Source organism: Mercurialis annua, linkage group LG6 (genome assembly GCF_937616625.2).
Source record: "Mercurialis annua linkage group LG6, ddMerAnnu1.2, whole genome shotgun sequence".
Classification (NCBI taxonomy): Eukaryota; Viridiplantae; Streptophyta; class Magnoliopsida; order Malpighiales; family Euphorbiaceae; genus Mercurialis; species Mercurialis annua.
In genome coordinates, this window is record NC_065575.1 from 10,801,488 (window position 1) to 10,827,922 (window position 26,435).

The 26,435-nt window shown below is 33.4% G+C and overlaps 3 protein-coding genes across 3 annotated transcripts; 2 read left to right on the plus strand and 1 right to left on the minus strand.

Annotated features, from left to right (window-relative positions):
- Nucleotides 1-4,598: 4,598 nt before the first annotated feature.
- Nucleotides 4,599-5,613, plus strand: LOC126687568 (uncharacterized). Its single transcript, XM_050382127.1, has 3 exons — nt 4,599-4,888; nt 5,008-5,125; nt 5,231-5,613. Exons 1-3 carry the CDS (start codon nt 4,601-4,603, stop codon nt 5,611-5,613), a joined length of 789 nt encoding a protein of 262 aa, XP_050238084.1. The 5' UTR covers nt 4,599-4,600.
- Nucleotides 5,614-6,416: 803 nt separating this feature from the next.
- LOC126687569 (uncharacterized) lies at nt 6,417-9,134 on the minus strand. The gene is made up of 8 exons (XM_050382128.1): nt 9,101-9,134; nt 8,924-9,019; nt 8,236-8,781; nt 7,977-8,186; nt 7,591-7,884; nt 7,005-7,498; nt 6,776-6,891; nt 6,417-6,459 (listed from the first exon to the last, which is right to left on the minus strand). The coding sequence occupies exons 1-8, from the start codon at nt 9,132-9,134 to the stop codon at nt 6,417-6,419; spliced, it is 1,833 nt and encodes a 610-aa protein (XP_050238085.1).
- Nucleotides 9,135-21,007: 11,873 nt separating this feature from the next.
- LOC126688212 (protein SOB FIVE-LIKE 1) lies at nt 21,008-22,303 on the plus strand. Its single transcript, XM_050382833.2, has 2 exons — nt 21,008-21,170; nt 21,639-22,303. Exon 2 carries the CDS (start codon nt 21,647-21,649, stop codon nt 22,127-22,129), a length of 483 nt encoding a protein of 160 aa, XP_050238790.1. The 5' UTR covers nt 21,008-21,170; nt 21,639-21,646; the 3' UTR covers nt 22,130-22,303.
- Nucleotides 22,304-26,435: the final 4,132 nt, after the last annotated feature.

A 26,435-nucleotide genomic window follows, 5' to 3' on the forward strand; every position in this document is an offset into this window, starting at 1 on the left:
GCTGACCCACTGACAAAGCCCATGACTTAGAGTCATTAAGGTTTACATCTTGTGAAGATGGGGCTTAGATATAGTTGCCAATGACACTAGTGCAAGTGGGAGATTGTTAGTAGTATGTTCCCTAGGGCCATTTTATCGTGTATATTTGTAGAACTAATCCCAATGGCAAAAGATATATATGTTTTATTTGAACTAAGTGTCTCATCAACTAAGTGTTCATTTAATATGTATTGTCCTTATCACATTGTGATATAATATTTTCTTAAGGTGTTAAGAATATGAGTGAAAGATTCTATAATATAAGTGATCTAAATAACCATTCACGATCGATAGGGTCCTACGAATAAGGGCATCACATTATCCCGGAAAGATCGTCACCTCTGTTTATTCTCCTGATTAGTAAAGAGTTACTAATTATAGGAAGTAGTGAGCCTCATACTACTTGATGGGGATCAGAATAAACATGCGGACACTCAAAGGGTTTGAGTGAGTCGAACAAGTGACGCTAGATGACTTATACATGGTAATTTATCAAAGTCAATTTAATGTCATCTAGTTCATAATTGTACATATGTCCTTTGACTTGCGGTAACACTATCTTGTATATAGGTGATTAGAGTTTGATACTCCTTAACCCTAGATCTTTCATGAGCTAGGATCGCGAGATGTGTTGACTCTAATTAGTTGTATATGGAGATAGGGGTTTAACCTAGAAAGAATTCATCACTCTGGATGAACGGAGACAAGATTCTATGCTATCTCGAATTGTTCTTGATGGATGATAAAACTTGCGCAAGTGTATATGACTTACTTAGAAAGTTGTTTCTAGTGGAAGTCATATTTATCAAGTATAAGAACTGAGATGAGGTCATATGATCAAGACAAACAGTGTTTGACTTAACCGTGACACTAGTCGAGATCGGAATCTTAGATGAAGGGAAGTTTAAGTGTACGGTAATTATGAACATTGGTTCATAAAGAATGCATCGAAACATTCATATCTATTTGGGGGTCGTGATATGTGGCTAGACGTCACTCACGATCTACGAGAATTAATAATTAATGGGATTTAATTATTTAATATAAGAAAGGCGTTTCTTATGACTCTCGTTGCCATATAGATGTGAACCTAGTTAGTCACACACAATAGGGTGTGCAACCGATTGAGTTTACGACAGATCAATTTCATATAGATACTAGCATATCTCGAAAATTAATCTAAGATGAAAAAAACAAGAATAAATTAGGGACTAATTTGTAAGAGTTATAAATTAGTAGGCACCTAATTATATTTTATCCAAGTTAATGTGATGGTGTCACGATGATGTCACGTGATGATGTCACGATGATGTCACGTGATGATGTCACGATGATGTCATGATGATGTCACGTGATGATGTCATGCGATGATGTCATGTATGTCTCTGTGTGTGACACCTAGCATCCGACGTGTAAGAAGGTGGCAACACCTATGCTTGATGTGTGACACCTAGCATGTAATGTGTCAGATGGTGGCAACACCTATGCTTGGTGTGTGACACCTAGCATGTGAGGTGTCAAATGGTGGCAACACCTTTACTTGGTGTGTGACACCTAGCATATAAGGTGTTGCATTCTTAAGCAAAGCTCTACCCTATAAATAGAGGTTGTCTTTGCTCATTCTAGATACACCACACTTAAGAGAGCATATTTGAAGGAGTTCAAGTAGTCATCAATCACAAAAAAGCTTGGAGAAAGTTTTTCATACATCCCAGCAAAGACGTAATCGAGGCGAGAGTTTGAGCTTACGGTTGCTCGACAAGAGGAACTCTTGCAAATTACTTCAAGGCAAGGATTCAATCCGACGCATACTCGTGTGGACGAGCTTGAGGTCGCCGTAGTATTGGGACTACAAGAATCGTTGGAGAATCGACATAGGTATTCTTCTTACGGTTTCTAGATGCGTGCTTTAATTACTAGATGATACGACGATCCATTAGTTATTGATATGATCAATTTCTGGATCCGAATTGTTGGAATTCCAATTTTGAATTGAAATATACGATTCAGACCCTCACGTCCCGCTGCAACAACAATTATACGAGTTTTGTTACATGAAAACTAAGAAGCAACAGCTTGAAACTGTCCAAACCACATAGCTTTGATCTCCAAATCCGAGAAGACTGCCTGACTTGCTAAACTAGTGCCGTCACCTACAAAAATCCGACAAACAGGTCTTGAAGGAAAGGTTTCGATAGCGAGTCCGAGAAATCCTGCATCATCGTTGTTGTTCACACTTGAGTTATCTTGATTCCTAGCAAGAAGTTAAACCCTTTGACAAATCTACAAAATGAGTTGGATGAATACAAACCTGTAGTGGAGTTCCATAAAATGACATCAGCAGTAATGGACGTACAGTCCAGGCGACCGAAGATGTTTTGGAATGATTGGAACAATAATGCCTCGGAACCCCGCAAATAACGTCTCCACGCTAACCCAAAATCCAAACCTCATCAATAGACACTCTTTTTTGGTTTAAAAGATTGTATAACCTAGGGAATAAAAAAGAAGTGGATCCATAATCTATCCAATTAGCGTTCCATAGATAAATAGAATGCCCCTTCTAATATCATAATTAACATTTGCAATAGATATGACCCATGCAAATATATCCAAAAAACAAGATTTTTGAATTTCTTTTCAAATAAAAGATAATTTCTTAGCATCCCTATTGAAAAGGCAATCCTAACTCATAATTGAAGAGCAAGTCGAAATAATCTTAAATTAGAGAGAGTTATCGTTGTTACTCCTCAATTTCCACACCTATTAAAACAATAGGCTTTGAAATCTGATATGTAAATTAGTGTTAGCAAAAAGCCAACTCGTAATAAAGTGGACTTTAAGTCCGGGTTGTCGAACCCACAAGTACTAGAGGTTTAAAGTGAACGAAATTGATTGTGAAATTCAATTCGGAAAGCAATAGAAAGATTGGTTTTGGTTTCAATTAAAAGGAACACACAAACAAACTATTAATTAAACACGCTACTTAACTAAAACAATTAACTAAACAATCAACTAATTAACACGAGATTTAAACAACTAGGGTAAAACGCTTAGAGGTTGCTAGTCATGCCAAAGTAATAATTTGGGAGTTCGGGTCAAGGTGATTGGATCTTAGGCCGGGTCAAACTATTCTACGGAATCACTTCCGCACTCTCGAGCCGGAAGCGGAGAATCGAACTTGATTAAAACACCGAAATCTAATCCACTCTCGTGCTCATAGATTTCGATAGAATCAATCAAGCCAATTAATAAGCAAACTACACAACCAAATTAGCCCTAGGTCACGCTAGTGCACCTAAGTCTCAAGCTTGTACTCCCCTAGGTATAATTTAATTAGTTAACTCTCGCCCTCCTAATTAAATCACAAATCATAGATTAAGAGATCACTTTAATCTAAGCACTAGGTCCAAGGAGCACAACAACCATCTTAATCCAAAACCCTAACCCTAATCACCTAGCTAATCAAACAAGGCAATCATAACAATCCCTAAACAAATGGTCTAGCCACTAATTATCATCACAACACAACTAATTAAACAATAACAAAGATTAAGCATAGAGTAGAGAATAAGTACCTTGGAATAATAAATGAACATTAAAAGCATGAACAAGATAATGAAGCTTCAATAAATAAACTAATACTTGTATTGAAAAACTTTTCCAAAGTAGCAAAATCTGGAAATAAACTTGAAGAACACTAAGAACTATGATGATATATTACTACAAATAGTAAGAACAATAAGAACTACAACTAAAAGCTATTGCTACAACTAAAAGCTAGAGAGTAAAGTGTTCTACAATAATTGAAGTTGACTACTACTTACTATCAAATCACATATGGCCTAAAAAAGAGATAAAAGTGTTTATATAGTGTTTACAAATGAGGAAACAGGAGACAACTATGAAAAAGGGTGCTTGGCCAAATTGGGGAAGTGGACTTCAAGCCATGTGCCTTTGTCTTGTGCTGAGATTCCTTATTTTCTCTTGTCTCGATTCGAGACAATCAACTAAGGGCATCTCCAAGGGGAGTCACCATTTTTTCCTCACCATTTTTCAATTTGGTGAATTTTCACCAAATTCACTTCAATGGTCATCACCAAATTCTTCACCAAAAAACATACTTTTTTACTTTTTAATATAATAATCATTTTTAATTCTTAACATTTTATACACTTTTTACCAATTACACCCACAAACTTATTTATGCTCATATTCGTCCGAATTATAGTATGAAGATAAGGGTGAAATCTATCCAACGATCAATTTTTTTACGAAATCCATCCGACGGTATTAAACTTTTACGATTATTTTTAATTTTTTTTACTTTATCCATAAAGAAGATAAGGGTAAATCTCATCTAACGATTGATATTATTACGAAATCCATCCAATGGTAATAAATTTTTACAATTATCTTTTTTAACTTTTACTTTATCCATACTTTGTTCTATTTATTGAAGAAGATTTTATAGTTCTCCAACCCACAAAAAAAAGTCTATCTTCTTTTCAATCAACAATATCACCTTCATATTTTTAATAGCCTTATTTTCATTACAAAAATGTATATTCGAACGTCCGGTTACGGTGTGCATGAAGATATACGATTATGTGAAGTGTATATGGAGATTTCTCAAGATTCTATTAGAGGTGTGCAACAAAGTTCAACTTCATTTTGGAATCGAGTTGAGGAAGCGTATAATAAAGATAAAAATGAAAATTGGGAGGAACGCAACGTTAGATCGGTGGGTGCTCGTGTTCGTACTATAGAAAAGGCAATCCGAAAATTAAATGGGTGCATGAGACAAATCGAAGCAATGAATCCTAGTGGAGTATCGAATGAAGATATTGTAAGTACTCGAAATGTAATTTTATATTTTAATTTTATAAAAAAAAATCTTGAAATTTAATTTAAATATTTATTTATTTTTTTATAAATTATTAACTTGATATTTTTAATAACTTGCAGTTAGCCCAAGCAAAAATATTACTTATGCAAGATCCAAGCTATAGTAAGGGTTTCAAATTCGACCATGTTTGGAATATCATGAAAGATTTTGAAAAATTTAATAATATTAGTAAGAAAGGTACAAACTCTGTATCATCAGAGTCGGACAGTCCTATGTCTGATTATCCTACGTGATCTCCAGGTTTATCAAATTTTTCTATGAATTTAAATGATGATGGCGCAGGTAATTCATCGGCTGAAAGACCTATGGGGGTTAAGAAATCGAAATTGAAAAGAAAAAATGACGAAGAAGTTACGAAAATCCTCAACTCCATCAAAGAAGATAATAAACAACTAAGGGAGATGCTGAAGAAAAGTCAGTCAGACAGAGGTATATACATGGAAAGTAATTCCAAAAATATGGCACTCAGAGAATTTAGTGAAGAAAATAAAATTTTGATGATGGACTTGAATTCAATTGTTGATCCAAATATGCGTGCATATTGGGAAGCCGAACACAGGCGAATATTTCAAAAAAGAGCTCAACAATCATCCTCTACTTCAAATACTTTTGGTGACTATTTTACTAATATTGGTGGATCTGATACCAATCTACCAGATTATTGATAGAATATGTGTTCTATTTTATTTATTATGTAATGTCGTAGTATGTTTGTTTTTAGGTTATTATATCGTAAAATTATCTATGTAATGTTTTATATTATTGTCTCGTAAAATTAATTATGTAATATTTTTTAATTGTCTCGTAAAATTATTAATGTAAGATTTTTATGTTATTGTTTTATAAAATTATTCATGTAATATTTTTTTATCATTGTGTCGTTAAATTATTTAATAAGTAAGTAATTAATTAAATACAACTACAAATTATATGTACTAAAGTGTAAATTAACCATATTATTATATTCAAAAAGTAAAATGGTGAAGGAAAAATTCCTTCACCATTTTTGATGAAAGAGAGTGTGAGGGAGTCACCAAAATGCATTTTGGTGACTCCCTTGGAGACGGGGAGTCATCAATTTCCATTTTGATAACTCCCCTTGGAGATGGTCTAAAGGAGTATGTCTCGAATCGAGACACAAGTGAAGCACAATTCTGGTTCTAATTTCTTTGTGTCTCGATTCGAGACACCATCTTAAGTTGGTTGTCTCGAATCGAGACATACTTTCCACTACACAACCATGAACTTCAAAACTTCATAACTCGGTGTAGAAACGTCCAAATGAGTTGGTTCTTAAACCTCTGGAAAGATTAGGATGTCTACTTTATTTCTTATGAAGAACACAAACTCGTTTGAAGCCTCGAACTAGTCCAAATTCTTCAATGAGTGCAGCGGGGTCAGATTCTAAAATGTGATTTCAGCGTCTCTTTACTTCAAGACTTCGCCCTTTTCCGAATTTAACGATTCTTCACTCTTTAGGCCTTAAAACACTCCACAATGCTCTTGATTCCCTGTAACACACACACACGCTATAAGGTATACATTATCATAGAAAAGCGAGGTGAAAACATATGAAAGCATGCGGAAAAGCACTCTAAATATAGGAGTATTTTACTCCTATCAATTAGTAATGCCAGACCACCTTTGTCATAGTCTTGGCATATAATATGTTATGAAACCTTGCTTAAAACCCAGTTGGAAGCATCCCCTTTCCAAAGAAATCGAATCATATACGGTTCCAATTTCTTATAAACAATATTCGACATGCTATGCAGAGACATAAAATAAACTGCAACACTAAAAAGAACTGACTTTATAAGAACCAACCTTCCTGTAGGAGACAGTAGAGATCCCTTCCATAAAGCCAAACGTGATTTAAACCGCTTAATCACATGATCCCAAGCACCAATAACAAGCTTTTGCCCGGTTAAAGGACCCCAATACTTTAGAGGGAAAGAATCAATAATGCACATAACCATTTCAGCCTCTAAAAACAAATCATCACCAGAAACATTAATTCCCATAATAGAGCTTTTATAGAAATTAATAGGGAAACCAGAGACAATTTCATAACAGTGAAGGATCCTGGTAAGTTTCTACAGCTACTTAATATCAAAACGAAGATGAAGTAACGTATCATCCGCAAATTGAAGCCACGAGATAGGATTTTGATCATCCGCAAAGCAATAACCACTGGTGAATCCCATTTCACCTTATCTGTCTGAATGTGTTTTAGCCCCTCTACCGCATTAAGGAACAAATAAGGTGAAATTGGGTCCCCTTGATGAACACCTCTTCTTAAGTTAATCGGTTCCACAGGAATGCCATTAAATAGCACTACTGTAGTTGCCGATAAGAGACAGTTAACTATCCAATCTATCCACTTTGCAGGAAAGTTCATACACCGCATAACACACGACAAATAGTTCCAATCTATATTGTCGGAAGCCTTACAAAAGTCAAGCTTAAGGACTAACAACTTATCCTTCCTCCTAGAGCCCAAATGAACTAGTTCGTTGCCAATCATAGAACATTCTAGAATGCCTCTGCCTTTTAAAAAAACATGCTGACTATGAGAAACCACCTTAGTAAGCAAGGGCGCTAATCTCAGAGAAGAGACTTTGGGAGTAGCTTAAAGAAACCATTTACTAGACTAATCGGTCTATAGTGCTTAATATTAGTTGACTTTGCCACTTTAGGAACCAGATCCATGAACGATGTGCTAATGCTAGAGGGGCGAGAATTCGAGCCATGAAACTCAGCAAAAGAACTAAAAAAAACATCTTTCTTAAATGCCCAAGCTCGTCTGTAAAAGTAGAAGTTAAACCCATCAGGTCCAGGAGCTTTTCTTTTACCACAAGAAGAAAGCGCTTTAAAAATTTCTACTTCACTAAAAGGCACACTCAGCCCCTCTGCCTCTGAACATCGAAAATTTTCTAAAAAAGCAGCCACGAGAGATTAAAATTTACAAAATCTTGTTGACTGTAAAGAGATTTATAAAAATCTCTTATATAAAACCAAATATCGCCAGGCTCCACAAATACAGACTCATCCACTTGAATACTATATATATGGTTATTGCTATAGTGTTTAGAAGCGACACAATGAAAGAACTTAGTATTCTGGTCACCTGCATTACTCCAGTTAAGCCTTAACTTCTGAACCCAAATCGATTCTGCCCTTTGCCCTTTTTCGGCTTGCCAAAGATCAAATTTAAGCTTCTGATCTCCATCTTTTCCTCCTCAGAAATCACGTTATCATCAACTCTAGCTTCTTTCAAAAAAAACTCAGCTGAAAGCTCCACGATCCTCTTATTTTGGTCACAAAAAATATCTGATCCCAAATTTTAATAAAATGTCGAAACTCCTTTAGTCTCAGAGTGAGATTAATGCGCTTTGCACAAACTGTCACCCAACTATCCGCTACAAACTTAGCAAAATATGCATGGTCCCACCACACATCCACCAAGCAAAAAGGCTTTGTCCGCCAATCAAAAATATTTGTTGAACGAAAACATAAAGGAATATGATCTGAGTGATTTCCAGGCAAGGCAGTGAGAGACATGTAAGGCCAGATAGTACCTGCTGCAGTAAAGATCAAACAACAATCAATATGCGATTTGGAGAAGGAATTTTTCCAAGTGAATAATCTACCCTGAAGCGGAAAGTCCATCAACTTAGAATTGTTCACAAAATTACATAAAGCCAACATAGAAGGAGAATACACAACCTCACTCTGTCTATCCTCTGGATGAATAGTTTCATTAAAGTCATGATAAAAGTAGTGCCAATGAAACTCAACAAAGACCTTAACTCTTGCCAAAGCAATAATCTCTATAGGGCCAAGTTACTAGAATAGATAAGGATATGGCGGCAGCTAAGACCCTAGAAAAGAAAATCCATGCAATCCATCTAAATCCTTTGGAAATAGCAACATTACTTAAAATCACAGAATTTCAAATTAAAAGTAAGTCACCCGAAGCACCAACAAACGGAATCCAATTGAACATAAAATTCAAATTATACCATAATATTTTAACAAGAAAACCATCCACTAGCTCCCTTATAGACACTAGCAAACCACCAAAAGCAAGTTTATGAGTAGAGACCAAATAACGAATGAATTTTTATTTCCCATTATATAAAAGCCCACCTCTACAATTCCAAGATACAAAAGTAAGTGGCATTATTAATAGTCAATTTTGTTCTTTATCGCCAGAGCGGCAGTCAATTTTGGCATCCGTTCCTCGCAATAATGGCAATAATGTAATTAGCACAAAAATGCTTTCAATCGTTGAGAGAAAAAAGTTGAGAGAACAAAGAAGAGAAAGAAAACGTGACTATAACTATTAGTTACTAATATGTAGAAAAAGTCTTGTAAAAAATCTTTGTTTAACACCTAACAAAATTCCATTCTCTCAAAATACTATAGCATACCCATGCGTGTGTAATCATGGCTGGATAATGGATAGGAACATGATCCCATAAGTCAATAAAAGGGATTTTTTATGGATCATAATCTAAACCAATTGATTTATTTTTGTGATCTTGTCCCATTCTCACAATTATTTCATTTTTTATTTTCCTTAGAAATTATCTTTAACCCACAAACAATTAGAATACATTTCTTTTTATATACACACATACGAGCTAAAGCAATGAGAATCAAATCTCCAGCTTAGAAAAAGTTGTCATCGTATACAATTATACATGCAACAAAAACGACATGTTAAATCCCTCACGTGGGGGCCAATTAGAGAGTGTCATGTAGCAAAACGACAAGCAACAAGAATAATTCATGGGCCAAATTTTGTCTAGTGTGTAATGTGAGGTCATAGTTTTTGTGTAAATTATAAGTGGGGAACAACCCAATTCTTGCTTTCTAATACCAAGACATGGATGCCCCAAACCTTCTTGTCTTCCCCGTCAACTCTTTTTGTTGCTTAACTTCGTTTTGCTTTTTGTTTTTGCCAAAGAGTAGTTTATTTTAAAATAAAATATTATTTTCATTTTTAATTTAAAATTTAACAATTTATTAGAGACTTGAAATAGAATAATGAAAAAAAAATCTTTAATTAAAAATTTCAATTTTAAATAATATCTAGAAATCTGTCGGTCTATGAGATCCTTCTTAAATTGCTCAGATTGGTTCGGTTTGAATTTCAAACATTCATCTCTTTATGCACGGCGGACCCATGCATATAGCCTGAGGGGTATTTGCTCTTGTCAGTTCGTCTTTTTACTTTCATTTTTAAAAAATAAAATAGTCATTTTTATACGATTAACCTTCTTAAAAAGTTATACGATTAAACCGTTATGTTAGAAAAACTAGTTCCGCTCATGTCTATGGGTACTCAAGAAAAAAATTTAATCATTTTCCTTAATGATAGAGTCTGCTTAATTAATAATATATAGTAGATGTATATTCTATGAGATGAGGCTTGAACTAATTCAAAATTGAGACATAAGGCATGTCATGTGCCCTTTGAAAAGAGATTATTATAGTATTATATTTTTTGTCTGATTTTACCTACCAAATACTATAGAACAAACGTTTTTTCATTATTTTTATTCATATAAGAGTTAGTTTTGAGCTATTTTTGGTCAAAAAATTACTTCACAATATCTTCAAATTCAAACTTTTTAAATATTCTTACAGTGTTTTTGCTTTTAGTTTTGAGTAAAGTTCCTTTCTTGGCAAACTTTGATCTAAATTTCAAATGTATTCTAGTCTAGTTTTTTATTTGGATTAAATTTAATCTAATCTAATCTAAAAATAGTTTATTTTTTATATTCAAAGATGTAGATGTTGAGCTTTACCTTAAAGCAAGTTTGATCTTTACGATTATCAAAATCGTAATTTTGCGATAGATTCCATCAAACATAGGTGTGTTTGGAAATTCTTTTGATGGCTCCTCTATTATAAATAATAGATATAACACAAGAACGAAAATTAAAAATTGCAACAGTAAAGACAGAACTGCTAGTTATAGGAGTTCTGTGATCAAAGATAGTATTATGTTAGCAATAAAAGAATATCTCACGCCCTTTAGTTTAAAGCTGTAGCACTTGTGGATACCTTCAACAGGTTTTTGTTCTCTTGTAGTAGTATAAGTTTGATGGAGAGATTCTTAGATAAATTTAGTCTACCACGTTATCCTTGAACTAGCCTATCACATTATGACACGTCATTAAAATAATAACACTATTATAATTTTGTTTATTACTTTTTTACACTTTAAAATAGTAATATTATGATACTGCCGTTATTTTAATGTGTCATTGTTGCGGAAGCTTAACAATTATTACTAGCAAGTCACGTATTGTGCTAAATAATTATACCGGAAAATTCCCAGGAAAGATTGGTGGGTCACAAGTGGACCACTTAAGTACCAAACTCCTTAGACAGAATTTCACTCGATATAACTAACTTCACAATAAATAACTCTAACTAGTCTAAACGTTAGCTACTAAATAAACAATAAAGAGAATACCAGGATTTTAACGAGGTTCAGCCAAAAGAACCGGCTTACATCCTCGGGCACTGCCAAAAAAATACTCCACTATTTGTTTGTAGCAAAATACAAACTCGAGAGAGAAAGCAAACCGAAGCCTTAGGAGTAATAGGCTAGCTCGCTATAAGAAAGAGTGAGATATAGATACTTTAGAAGTGGAAAGTGGGCTTTCTTTTATAGGTGAAGAAAGGCCCCACCTTCCACTTCATTTCCAATGTGGGACAAACCACAAAAATGAGCCTATTTCTACAAATCTCCACCTAGGCGAATTTTCTCTTTCTACAAACTTGGACTATCTTCAGTAGTGCCTTCCGTTGCGCTTCAAAGCGCCAAATCTCAAATTTTGAGAATACTGATCAAATCCAAACAATGTTTGAATTTGACTGCTGTCACCACTTTGGTCAACATATCTGCAGGATTTTCCGTGGTCAAAATCTTCTGAAGTAGGACTCCACCTTCTTCGATAACCTCTCGGATAAAATGCTACCGGACATCAATATGCTTTGTCCTTGCATGGTAAACTTGGTTCTTTGCTAAGTGAATAGCACTCTGACTATCACAGTGTATCTCTACATGCTTCTGTCCAACTCCCAGTTCACCAAGCAACCCTTGAAGCCAAATTGCTTCTTTAACAGCCTCTGTAATTGCCATGTACTCTGCCTCTGTGGTAGACAAGGCAACTGTTGACTGCAAAGTAGACTTCCAACTAATCGGCGCCTTTGCTAATGTAAACACGTAGCCTGTTGTTGATCGCCGCTTATCTAGGTCACCCGCATAATCTGAATCACAATATCCAACAACTTTTTGACCATCTTTGTTGTCCCGCTCAAATATTAGACCAACATCTACGGTGTTCAGAATATACCGTAGAATCCATTTTACAGCTTGCCAATGCTCCTTTCTAGGTGCATGCATGTATCTGCTCACCACCCCAACTGCGTGCGAAATGTCGGGCCTTGTACACACCATAGCATACATCAAACTGCCAACAACACTCGCATACGGAACCTTTGACATATAATCTCGTTCTGTATCATTCTTTGGAGATAGAGATTCACTCAGCTTCATGTGAGGAGCGAGTGGAGTACTAACAGGTTTTGATTGTTCATTCATACCAAAACGCTTTAGTACCTTTCTCAAATATTCCTTTTGAGACAAACAAAGTTTTCCCAAACTTCTATCTCTACTTATCTCCATACCGAGAATCTTCTTGGCTTCACCTAGATCCTTCATTTCAAACTCTTGACTGAGTTGAGCCTTCAGTTTCTCAATTTCTCCTTTATTCCTCGAAGCTATCAGCATGTCATCAACATAAAGGAGAAGATATATGAAGGATCCATCTTGTAGCTTGCGCAAATACACACAATGATCATATTTGCTTCTTATGTACTTCTGCCCCAACATAAACTTGTCAAATCGCTTGTACCACTGCCTTGGTGATTGCTTCAATCCATACAACGACTTTTCAAGTTTGCACACCAATTTTTCTTTACCAGCAACCTTGAATCCCTCTGGCTGAGTCATGTAGATTTCCTCTTCCAAGTCTCCATGTAAAAACGCTGTTTTTACATCCATCTGAACTAGTTCCATATCCAGCTGTGCTACTAAGGCCAACAAGATTCTAATAGAGGAATGTTTGACAACTGGAGAAAATACCTCATTATAATCAATTCCCTCCGTCTGAGCATAGCCTTTAGCTACCAATCTTGCCTTATAGCGAATATCATCCTTGTCAGGAAATCCTTCTTTCTTTGCATATACCCATTTGCATCCAATTGCCTTCTTTCCCTTCGGCAGACTTGCCAGTTTCCAAGTCTGATTCTTATGAAGAGATTGCATTTCTTCATGCATAGCATTCTTCCACTTTTCTACTTCTGAACTTTGCACAGCATCCCGATAAGTGGAAGGAAGCTCATCATTTGTAATTGAAGATGCACACGCTACCAAATTAGCATAGCGAGCGGGAAGTTTCTTTGTCCGTTTACCCTTCCCTAATGCAATTGACTCATGTTGTTGTGGAGGTTCTTGGGTTTGAACCTCTTCTTCATCTGACTCCTCTTCCGTAGGAGTTTCCATGTCTGCTTCTTCATTCACTGGGTCAACAATTCTTTCAAACTCCACCTGTTTTGGAGTGTTCTCCACGTGCCGTGAAGTACCATCACTTTGTATGTTTTCTGATGTTACCTTCTTTAACAGGGCAGACTCATCAAAGGTAACATCCCTGCTAAATATTATTTTCTTTGTCTCTAGACACCAAAGACGATAGCCTTTCACTCCTTGGCTGATTCCCAGAAAGAGTGACTTCTTTGCTCTTGGGTCTAACTTTGATTCCTTTACGTGGTAGTATGCAGTGGAACCAAACACACGTAAAGAATCATAATCTTTAGCAGGTTCTCCATACCATTTTTCTATAGGTGTCTTGCCACCAATAGCAGATGATGGTAAGCGATTAATGAGGTGAGAAGCATATGTTACAGCCTCAGCCCAAAACTTTCTGTCCAACCCAGCATTGGACAGCATACACCGAACTTTCTCCAGTAATGTTCGGTTCATGCGTTCTGCCACCCCATTCTGTTGTGGTGTATGTCTGACTGTGAAGTGTCGAACAATGCCTTCATCTTTGCAGATTCTCATAAAAGGATCACTAGTATATTCTCCGCCATTGTCCGTTCGGAGACATTTGATCCTTCTATCGGTTTGAGTTTCCACCATCTTTTTCCAAGTCAGGAAAACTCCCAAAACCTCATCCTTCGACTTCATAGTATACACCCACACTCTGCGAGAGAAATCATCAACGAAGGTAACATAGTAATGCTTGCCTCCCATTGATGCCGTTTTGGAAGGGCCCCACACATCAGAGTGAACATAATCCAAAATACCCTTAGTATTGTGAATCGCAGTGCCAAATTTCACCCTTGTCTGCTTACCCTTCACACAATGCTCACAGAAATCCAATTTGCAGGAACGTAGTCCCTTCAACAATCCTTGAGTTGCAAGAACCTTCAAAGATTTTTCACCAGCATGCCCCAAACGCCTATGCCACAGACTGGTTTCCTCTAGCTCCTTATCATCACTAGAAGCTACTGCAGCTGTCCCAATAATTGCACTACCTTGATAGTAATACAAATTATTGTTCTTTCGAATGCCTTTCATGACTACCAGTGCACCAGAGATTACTTTCATTACTCCATTTTCTGCAGTCACTCTGAAGCCCTTTGATTCTAGGACTCCTACAGAAATGAGATTTTTTGTCAAACTCGGTACATAGCGAACATCTTTCAGAATCCTTGTTGACCCATCATGGTTCCTCAAGTGAATTGAACCAATTCCTTCCGTCATACAAGGATTGTTACTTGCCGTGTAAACAGCTCCACCTTCTAGCTTTTTGAAGTCAACAAATAATTCCCGATTGGGACACATATGATGACTGCAACCCGAATCTAGAAGCCATGCAGTAGGAGTATTTGTCAATGACACAACAACTAATGAAAGATCTGAATCTTCATTGTCACACTCAGCTACATTCGAAGCAAAGACAGCTTTTTCATTATCAGTCTTGCTTTTGTTCTTCCGTTTAGGACAATCCCTTTTCCAGTGCCCTTTCTCTCGACAAAAGGCACATTCGTCTTTCTTTAGACGGGATTTTGATCTCCATTTCTTTCCTTTCATTCGGCTTTCTGGACGGCCTCTAACCACCAAAGCTTCTACCGCACTACTAGTTGTTTCTTTCTTATCATTTTTCCTCAATTCGTAACTATATAATGCAGCACAAACTTCACTAAGAGACACACCAACCTTCCCGTGAAGAAGAGTAGTTTCAAGAAACTCGAACTCCTCAGGAAGTGATCCCAACAACATTAAAGCCAAATCTTCATCATCAAACGTCACATCCAAATTTAACAAATCAGCCACTAATTGATTGAAATTTGTGATGTGTTCATTTATAGTAGTACCAGGGAGATACGTGAATCGAAACAGCCTTTTCTTCATGTGAAGCTTATTCTGACTGTTCTTTTTCAAGAACTTCTCCTCCAATGCATTCCACAATTTACACGCAGATGTTTCCTTTGAGAAGGGATACTTCTGCTCTCTGGAAAGGCATGACCGAATGGTACCACATGCTAAACGATTGATGCTACTCCATTCTCTCTCATCCAGGTCTTCCGGTTTCTCTTTTTCAATAGCGACGTCTAGACCTTGTTGAAATAAAGCGTCTAGAAGCTCACTTTGCCACATGCCGAAATGTCCCGTACCATCAAAAATCTCCACCGCAATTCTTGCATTTGACATTGCCATTCTTCCCGAGGAAGAAGCTATCAATGTGGACGAACTTTTGTTTCCCGACATTTCTGCTCCAACTTTATTTAATAGCTAACCAGTACGCCAAGAATAGAACCTTGGCTCTGATACCAATTGTTGCGGAAGCTTAACAATTATTACTAGCAAGTCACGTATTGTGCTAAATAATTATACCGGAAAATTCCCAGGAAAGATTGGTGGGTCACAAGTGGACCACTTAAGTACCAAACTCCTTAGACAGAATTTCACTCGATATAACTAACTTCACAATAAATAACTCTAACTAGTCTAAACGTTAGCTACTAAATAAACAATAAAGAGAATACCAGGATTTTAACGAGGTTCAGCCAAAAGAACCGGCTTACATCCTCGGGCACTGCCAAAAAAATACTCCACTATTTGTTTGTAGCAAAATACAAACTCGAGAGAGAAAGCAAACCGAAGCCTTAGGAGTAATAGGCTAGCTCGCTATAAGAAAGAGTGAGATGGGATACTTTAGAAGTGGAAAGTGGGCTTTCTTTTATAGGTGAAGAAAGGCCCCACCTTCCACTTCATTTCCAATGTGGGACAAACCACAAAAATGAGCCTATTTCTACAGTCATAATGTGTCATATGTTTTTCTACTTTTTAGTTTGATTATCGAATTTTATCACAAATTTGTTCTTATGTTAGATTTTTAATGACTATATGTTATTAAATATATATCAGTTATGTTTTAATTCGAAGTAAAAATCTTAAGTAAATTATCGGAAACAAAAAAAATGCCAAATATAATGTCCACCACAGAAATTTAGTACCTTCTTTATAGGGGTATCAAAATGGGATAGCGGGTCGTGTTCCTGTCGTGTCGACCCACTCTGTTGCCACGATTATGGTCAACACGAAGACGACTCATTTAACAAATCGTGTCAAAATTTCCAACCCTAACACGACACGAGTTTTAAACGAGTGACACGACATGATTAACACGTTAAGATAAACGGGTAACACGATTAACACAATTACACGGCTAGCACGACACGACTAACACGACCCACTTATCATTTAAGAATTTTTTAAACCATATAAATATAATTTTAACTTCAAATTTATCAATTAATATTCAAATTATAAAATTTACTATAACTAATTTTATTTTTATATTAATATAACTAATTTAGTAATTTTATTTTATATTTTTATAATTATAACTATTTTATATTTATATTATTATAAATAATGAAATTTGTAAACAGGTTAGGTGGGTTAGATGGGTTTGCAAGTCAACCCGTGAAACAACCCATTTTATTTCGTGTCATAAACGGGTTGACACGTTTTCGACACGAACCCGCTAAACCTCAACACGGATTCGCCGAACTTACGGGTTAGGCGAATCATGTTACCATGTCATGATCCATTTTGACACCCCTATTTCTTCATGTCAACCTTAGGCGCTTAGCTTCTTCATTATATTAAAAATAAGAGCAAATTACTTATAGGCCTTTGAAGTATAGCATAATTAACAGTTTGGTATCTCTTGTTTCAAAAGTCTACTTAATGGTCCCTCAGTTTTAATTCCGTTAACTGAGAGATCCTTCTGTTAATTTGAGGGATCAAATCGTTTAACAGATTGAAACTCGGGTACTAAATCGTTTAAAAGTGAAGGACCAAATCGTTTAATAAAATTAAAAGTGAGGGATCAAATCGTTCACAAAACTAAAGGTGGGGTACCAAATCGTTTGAAAATAAATGTCGAAATTAACGGAGGGACCTAATAGTTACCGGAATTAAAACTGAATGACCATTAAGTAGACTTTTGAAACAAGGGGTACCAAACTATTAATTATGGTATACCTAAAAAATAGCGTAATTTACTCTAAAAATAATTTGAACGTAATTATTGATAGGTGAATATAATCTAATTTCAGACACCCAAATCAAAAATATTATAGAAACTGATTTGCAATTTGATTGTATAAATTATAAATATCATATTATCTCAAATAGACCCGGTTTTTGAAAAATTTATAAACCAAACCAATTAAATATGAAAAATCTAATATATTTTTCTCTCACTTCACATTTTGATAACATTTGATTGGTTTGTGTTTATGAATTTATCATAGACCGGGTTTAGGGATAAAGCCAAGATTTTTTTGAGGGGTAAAAAAAGAAAATATTAGATACTTGGAGGGACATACAAATTTAAAGAAAAATTTAAAGGGTCAAAAAAGCTAAAAATATTCTTAAGAATAAAATAGTAAAAATTTAAAATTCGGGGAGGGTAATGCCACTACTAACTCCCCTTATCTCCATCCATGACCGGGTTTAGGCAAGAATTTACAAGAGTCAAATATGTTCGACCGTGAATTACCCTTTGGCTAGGGTCGATTCAAAAAAAATACAAAAAGATGGAGATAAATTTGTAAATAATTTATGATCAAATAGAGGTTAAGCCGGGACTACCAAAAAAAACTACAGATAAATTTAAAATTGAGGGTGGGCTAAAATGAGATTATAATTCTGCCACTGGCATAGGATTAACACAATATAAATGATAAAAATATGATAAGCAGATAACATATATATTATCCGGGAGAAAAAAAAACATATATTCATGCAGAAGTAAATTTAATATTTTAAAGAAGTCATTTCAAAAGTTGTAAAATCACTTCAGAAATGAATGCAGAAGTAAATTCTGGGAGTTGTGTGTCTGATCAAATATTAATTCACCGTAGCAGTAGCTACTTCTGCTTATATTAAAACCGAAATCAAGTGAGTTACAGTCCAATAATTACTTAGCTATCAAGAATTTACTCTCAGATTAGCCCTTTACTAACATGATCCTCTTCCCATTTTAGGATGCTTAATGAGTTTTAAATTATAGTATGGCATGCAATTTTACTAATTGATTGTTCTTTATTATGTCAAATACTACACTGCATGCGTACTCTTATATAAGTCGTAGTATGAATTTTAAATTTATAAAATATTAAATTTTAAAAATGAAATTTAAAATTTTAAAATTATTGTTTGAATTACATATAATAAATTATAAAGATAATTGCAAAATAATAAAATATTAAAATAACTTTCATCCATAAAATAGTGAATTTTCAACTTTTTTGAAGATAAATTATAAATGATTTTATTTTAAATGATAAAAATTTAAGATGTGTCTGAATTGCCGTAAATTTAATATGACTAACTTTCTTTTTCGGAAAGTAATATTAATCTTTTACTTGGTTTGTTTGTTATTTTATTCTATTTTCCGAGAAGTTGAGAGACTGACTTCCCTTTAATTAATAAAATAGCGTTCCTCATCTCCAACCCAAAACCCATTTTTGAGTTCTAATTTACACATTTTTAGATTTGCTATAGTGTTTTTACTCCAACCCTAATTTCCACTACTAAAAATGAGTATGGGTTGGAGATGGTCTAAGAAAACTAAATAAGTAGACTTAGTACTTTTCTAGTAGAATTAATACAAAGTATAATTTTATCTTCAAATTTAATTATCTTAGTTAGTTATTAAAAATATATTATTTTTAAATTTTAACTCACTAATAATAAAATGTAACTTCTTGAAAAGTTAGTAAATAAAACAAAACAATATGTTTTTTTTATATTCCAAAAGGATTGTCATTTTTATTTATTAATACACATGTTGATATTGATAATTTATTGCGTCATTTATATCTCATACAGAAAATGTATAGGTCATACAATACTTCATTGGATTTAAACATTCATGTTGATATTAATATTGCTATAATTAATTTGGATATTGATAATTACTTAAATATAGACAAAATGTTTATTTAATATGATATATAAATTATTATTTTTGATTTGGCTTAAAAGACAAAATGTTTTTGTTAAGGTTTGATATAAATGGAATCAAAAAACTAAATTTAATTAAAAAAATCACCAAATCAATAAGTCTAATTTGATTTTGAATTAAAAACGTAAACATTCTGTTTAATTTATTTCGAACGGAATGCATATTCCTGATTGTTACTGGTTGTCTCCCAAGCATTATATTTTTATTAATTTCCTGATTCCATTTTTTTGTTTCTTATGCTAATTTAGAAAAAAAAAAAAAAACACGCAGCTTCTTTACAATTATAAGAAGAACAGAATAGCAGCAGCTATACTGATAGAGCTAGCCCAAGACATTTAATCTTTAACTATCCAAATTAAATTATTTCCGTATGCTAAATTGACACCAATCATTTAAAAAAATTTATATTAACGATTTATGAACTTTTTAAATTTTTAAATTTTGGTGTTTAAACTTCTTGTTTTCATAATAGCGTCTTAACTTTTTTTTTTAATGTATTAAAGACGTATTTTCAGCTATTTTCTGGTCACCAATTTGCCAATAGCAAAATAACTCCTGTTTTAGCCTAAAATTATGTATCCCATTAGTAAAAGGATAAATATCTTTGTATTAATAATACACTTACATATATAAAATTAAAATGAAAAATCATATCAACAAAATTAAAAATAAAATTTAACCGTGTTACAGAGAAAAAATAATTATTTGATATATTTTTAAGAGCAAATTACTCTAAAACCCCTCACATTTGTCATAATTTACAGTTTGGTACCCCTTGTTTGAAAATCGATCGATTTGGTACTTCAGTTTTGATTTTATAAATTATAAGGCCCTTTTGTTAAATATAGGTACCAAATCGTTAACGGAATGAAACGTGAGGTACCAAATCGTTTGCAAATCGTTTGAAAATGAGGTAACAGATCGTTTATATAATTAAAACTGAGATACCAAATCGTTTATATAATTAAAACTGAGCTACCATTTCGTTTGAAAGTAAATAATAACTTATTAACGGAACTAAAATAAGGGTCTTATAGTTTAAAAAATCAAAACCGATGTACCAAATTATTTGATTTTTAAATAAAGGATATCAAACTGTGAATTATGACAAACGTGAGGAGACTTAGAGTAATTTGCTCTATTTTTAAAAAGGTGAAATGTTAATAATTAAAAATAAAAATAGAAGATTTAGAAACATTGTTGGTTTAATATTATCCATTAATAAATGGAACACTGAACAGTTTCCAGTTGGGTAAATTAGAGACAAGTGAAAAAAGGGTAGAAGACAAAAAATGAGAAAAACTAAATGAAGTAGTCAATTAGGTGTCATTGTAGACAATTTAAAAATCACAAGTCATATTCTCTCTAGTTTTGTATTGTTTGAGCCAAGCATTTCTGATTGTATTTAAAGCACATCATCTTCCCCTTTTTATTATTAATTACAGAGGCACAGAGAATTAAAGATAATTTGTTCAACCCAATGACCAATCAAGAAATTTATGCCTTTTGTAAATCAACAAGTTAATTTTACATTTTTACTTTCTTTCATTTCATGCCAGCTTATACCTGTATTTCTGCTGTTTCAGGTCAGAAAAATATTTAATGTTCTGCTTATTTTTAGGTTTCCACTGAGTCTTAATTGCCTCTTACCATCAGAACAAAAATATTGCATGAAGTGGGTCTTACTTGTTTTTTTCTTTTTTTTAGTAGCTTTCAAGATTTTTTTTTGTTTTTCCTGTAGGGAAATTTACTGGTTTAAACGAGGAATAATTATACAACGCACCGGTTGCGACACGTTATTTGTGTAACAAACCAGTGAAGTGTTTGCTATATCAGAAATTTGGTTTAAAAAAAAAACAGTAAGCGTGGCATAACCGCTGTGTGAGATAAATAAATTTTAAAAGAGTAGTTAAGTTTTTTTTTCTTTTCAGGTGTCTCTATAATAAATTCTATTTAAGAACCCAAAAATCCTTCTGTTCTGTTCATTCTCTTTAGTTAAAAGCTTTCTCTTTCTTTTCTTTTTCTTCTAAAAAGTTTTTTCTTTTGCTTTCAAGATTGATTAATGGAGTCTTCCCAGTTTTTTGGAGCATCAGCAGAAGAAGAAGACGAGTGTCACAGTACTGAATCAGGATGGACCATGTATCTTGGCTCCTCTATCCATGGTGATGATGATGATGATCAACATAGCTACAGCAATGGAGGAAATGGTGGCCGGAATGGTAAATATTACTGTCAAGAAGATGATGACAGTGATGATTCTATGGCTTCTGATGCTTCTTCCGGTCCGAGTCATCAAGACACGGCTCATTTAAAGCGCGACGATGACCGGAATGAATACGACGACGACGGGGACGGAAAATATTGTTCGGAGAGCAAGGTTAACAAGATAATGGAGAAACCGAAGAAATTAGGTGATGGCAGGAAGAAATTAGCAGAAGTTGGATTAATGGGAAGCAAAGGTAATAATAATGCTAACAGTAATACTAGTCCTACTCAGAGTGGATCAAAAGTGAGAAAAAGCAGTTGGTTGGGGAAAAGAAAATAGTTATTTTGTGTCCTTTTTTCTTTTGTTTTTGTTGCTATTGCAAGATATGGATATGTCCATTGGGGGAGAAATATGAAAAAAAAAGTAGCAAGGATAGGGTACAACTTATTTATTTTATATTTTGTTAACTGTGTTGGACCAATTTTTTTGATGTTGTGGGAGTACTTTGAAATATGATGATCAAATTTCCACAGAATATTTAACAAGCATGCATATGATCTTTAGTTATTTTGCACATACAGAAAAATTATAGATGATGGGGTCCGCAAAATTTAGTTTCTAAAAAAACAAAATTAAATCCTTCAATGTATATATAGTTGGAATCCCAAACATATTTTTATCGACAGTTTTTTTGTCGGTAATTAAACCAATCCATCGGTAATTATCTTTACGATTGCTTACTGAAAAACTATGTTTTTTAATGAATATCGAAAAGTCATGTTCGTCGGTAATTGTATTTACTGATGGCTTGGTGAAAAATTATGTTCATTTTATTTTGTCTTTACCAATGGCTCATTAAACAATTATGTTCATCGATGAAAGTGGTGAGCAATCCGAACCCCAACTGTGTTGCTTAGGTTTATGGCAACATGATGACCGTTACTGGGATGAAGTCGCAACCTAGCCGTTTTAGGACTACCATTTACAACGACTTACAAATGTTACTCTTTATCTTGAATGCATAGAGTAGCTTACATCGTATAAAAAAATCTAGGTCTGAAATTTATTTCAACTCGAAGAATTTTTCATTGTTAAATTTATTAATTTAGCATAAGACACTCATTATCATACGACATGTTATAAGCATGGCAGATTAAATCAAACTAGAAAATTGAAAATAAGATAATTAATTCGAAATATATGCTAACAAAATTGTAATGCATGAATTGAGACATGGTTGGCATATGACTTAGTAATTGACCGAAATGACAAGCACAAAATATAGAGTTCCGAACAAGTATATAACCCTATATTTATACTAATATTCAAATAAATTAAATTTTATTAAAATTATATGCACCAAATTTTAACCGGATGTATATGTAAGATTTATTTTAGATATTTACCATCTTATATTTTTGTCATAATCTTATAACTTATTACTCTAGAACTGAATTAAGTTCTTATTAATCTTTAATTTAATTTTGAGTACAAAGTGTGAGTTTAAATAATGCTAAATTGATTAATACATACCTTTTTGTACGTACGTTGAAAGTAATAAACAAGATTTGAATGCTCAAACGACAATTTGAACATAAAAGAGGTATTTTGAAACGGTTGACTATTTATAATTTAGAGTATAATGATAGGCGTAAAAATACTTTTATATTTTGTGTATATTTCGAGTCATATTCGTGCATATTACATTTGTTTTGGACTTCTTCGAACTCATTTTGGGACGTTTGAGCATTTCAGGCACCATATTGGCAGATTTCATGAGTTTTAAGTCATTTAAAATTCTTTGGGATCATAATTGAAGCATGCATACTAGAATTTAATGCGAAGATCCGATGAAAATATACGCCTCGAATGTTATTTTATTCAAATTAGCTATCCCATAATAGAATTTCTAATTCCGCCCATGCTGCTCGATTTTTTTTTTCCGCTAGTGCTGTATACATAACCACATGGAAAATTAGAGAGCGGAGACAGCAGTGGGACCTGTGGGTAACACAATGCCATGCATGTGGGGGATGAGAATTTGAGCAATTTAGTTAAGATTTTGAGAAATCCCTACACCCGGGGCCAACATATACAACAAACCAAAAGAAGCTCCTCCAATCTAATCCAACCTTAATCCTTTTCATGTTCAGGCTAGGCAGACCAAACAAATTCATTATTTTGTGTTGCTTTCGGCTGCATCTTTTTAATTTTTTTCTAACTTTCTTTCCAGTTAAACATCGATTGGGCTGGCTGAACCATATATGTCTACGACGGGGGGAAGAAATTGTATTCTTCTGAAGGAAATTTATACATGTACAAGATAAATTACAAGGTAGTGACATTTTTATGTAACATTCATTTTTGGTAAAATGTATATTTTATCCACAACTTTAGTTTACTTTTTGAATATATCATGTTTTTAAAATCATTTTAATCATCTTTTCAACCATAGGCAAATATACTGAAAATCAGTTCGGATCAGATGTGTCGCGATATTATACTTCTCTTTATAACCTTATGTGGCAATACATAACATCGTGTCATATCAGCTCTAAATATATGTATATTTAGCAAAAGTCAAAAAAGTGAAATTATATAATACATATTTAAAAATATGGTATATATAGCAAAACAACTAAAATTATTGATACATCAATACATACTGTTTTCATTTTTTTATGGGAATGCATCATCGTTTTTAGGTTTGGATGCACATTTTATTAGTAATATATTACGAAGTATCAAAACAAGTGTTCTAATAGTTACGTTTGGACCAACAAGTTGTATCTCAAATGGTATAAACGCTAGACAGGAAACTGTTACGATCGTGAGTTCAATTCCTCTCTCAAACGCTCACTCTCCCAATTATTAAAAAAATAGTTACGTTTGGATGCACATTTTATTAGTACTTGATAAATAAATAACACAAGTGATCTAATAGTTACGAAGTATAACAACAAAACATCATGTGAATATAGTATAGAACAAAGAATCTGAAACAAAGTATCAAAATCGTACAAATTGAGAAAACCGGATCACTTTTACCCTGAACTGGGTAAACCGGTTCAAAAACACCCTATGCTGACGTGGCATCTTAATTGGAGAGTGAATTTTTAATAACTCATAATTTCTACTAATTAATTATATTTCAACACTAATTAATCATAATTACACTTTAATTAATCAGGCCCTTTATAAACCTTTTTCAAAAAAAAATAGTTTTTTTTTAATTTTCCGGCGAGGAGCAGCTCTTCCTCCTCCCCGGAAAAGAGGAGATGCTGCTCCTCGGAGGCGAGGAGTAGCATCTCCTCTGAGCAACTTTGCTCCTCAGACGAGATGCATGAGGAGCTGTTCTTGACGAGTGTTCTGCACAAATTGTAAAGAACAGCTCTGTTCTTCACGATTCGTGAAGAGCAGATCTTCTGTTTTTAACGGACCCGTGAAGAACAAAGACTGTTCTTCACGGGTCCGTGAAAAATAGTCTATGTTCTTCACGGGTCCGTGAAGAATGGAGATTCGTTTTCCAAATCTGGATTGCTGGAGAAAATGGTGGCTGGAAAAATTTTAATATTTTTTTTGTTAAAAATATAAATTTTGGAGGTTAATTTGTTATGCATATAAAATTTAAGGATCAATTTGTTATATAAAGTTTTAAATCATAGGAACTATAATTGTTTTTTCTAATTATTAGGTATTAATTTAAAATGAAAAAAAAATAATCATTTTAAACTTTTCTCTATTAAAAACTACCTTGATAAATAAAAAGTAAAATAGACAATTCATTTTTACTTTAAAATTAATATTTAACTATTTAATCTTATTATTTGTATTAAATTAATTTTCTGTGAATGAGTTAACTATTATGAAAATAAATGTTAAAAGCATTTTTATTGCTATGCTAAATCGACCTCAAAATGCTAATAAATTTAGTATTTATAATGAAATACACAACTTCATTGCAATTCTATATCATATGTCAAATTTGGATATGTCAAATTCTTTTCTCTTAAATTTGAATTGTCTATTTTGCATTCTATATATATATATGTATATATGTATATATATTGAGAGAGAGAGAGAGGGAGAGATAATTAACTATTTAAAACTTAAAATTAATATTTAATTATTTAATTGTATTATTTGTATTATTTGTATTCAATTAATTTTGTGTGAATGAGTTAACTATTATGAAAATAAATGTTAAAAGCATTTTCATTGCTATACTAAATCGAACTAAAAGGTCTAAATTTAGTATTTATAATGAAATGCACAATTTTATTGCAATTCAATATTATATGTTAAATTTGAATATGTCAAATTCTTTTATCCATCTAAATTAATATTATTAATAGAAATTTTATTGAGAAGATAACAAAATTATCACAAAAAAGCCTTCTATTTACATGCTTTACCATATATTAAATTTGTTTTACATGAGCACCATCTTTATTACTTTCATACAATTTTGATGATGTTACGCACACATCACCGCATTGTTAGGAACAGTGCACTGTTATGCACTATTCATAACAGTGCACCAATAATACCTACATATTGTTTTGTTTTTGCTTTTTTAAAATAATTACAATTATTTATATAATTATTAATTTGAAATATTAAAAATTTACCAGCATAAATATTA

Excerpts from the sequence above, each read along its gene's own strand:
- LOC126687568 (XM_050382127.1), top strand. The coding sequence starts at position 4,601 with ATGTATATTCGAACGTCCGGTTACGGTGTGCATGAAGATATACGATTA. Across the intron at positions 4,889-5,007 it reads GAGTATCGAATGAAGATATT|TTAGCCCAAGCAAAAATATT; the intron begins GTAAGTACTCGA and ends AATAACTTGCAG. Across the intron at positions 5,126-5,230 it reads TAATAATATTAGTAAGAAAG|GTAATTCATCGGCTGAAAGA; the intron begins GTACAAACTCTG and ends ATGATGGCGCAG.
- LOC126687569 (XM_050382128.1), bottom strand. The coding sequence starts at position 9,134 with ATGCCACTTACTTTTGTATCTTGGAATTGTAGAG. Across the intron at positions 8,782-8,923 it reads TCCGTTTGTTGGTGCTTCGG|AGATTATTGCTTTGGCAAGA; the intron begins GTGACTTACTTT and ends TTGGCCCTATAG. Across the intron at positions 7,885-7,976 it reads GTCTGTATTTGTGGAGCCTG|AAAATTTTCGATGTTCAGAG; the intron begins GCGATATTTGGT and ends CTGCTTTTTTAG.
- LOC126688212 (XM_050382833.2), top strand. The coding sequence starts at position 21,647 with ATGGAGTCTTCCCAGTTTTTTGGAGCATCAGCAGAAGAAGAAGACGAG.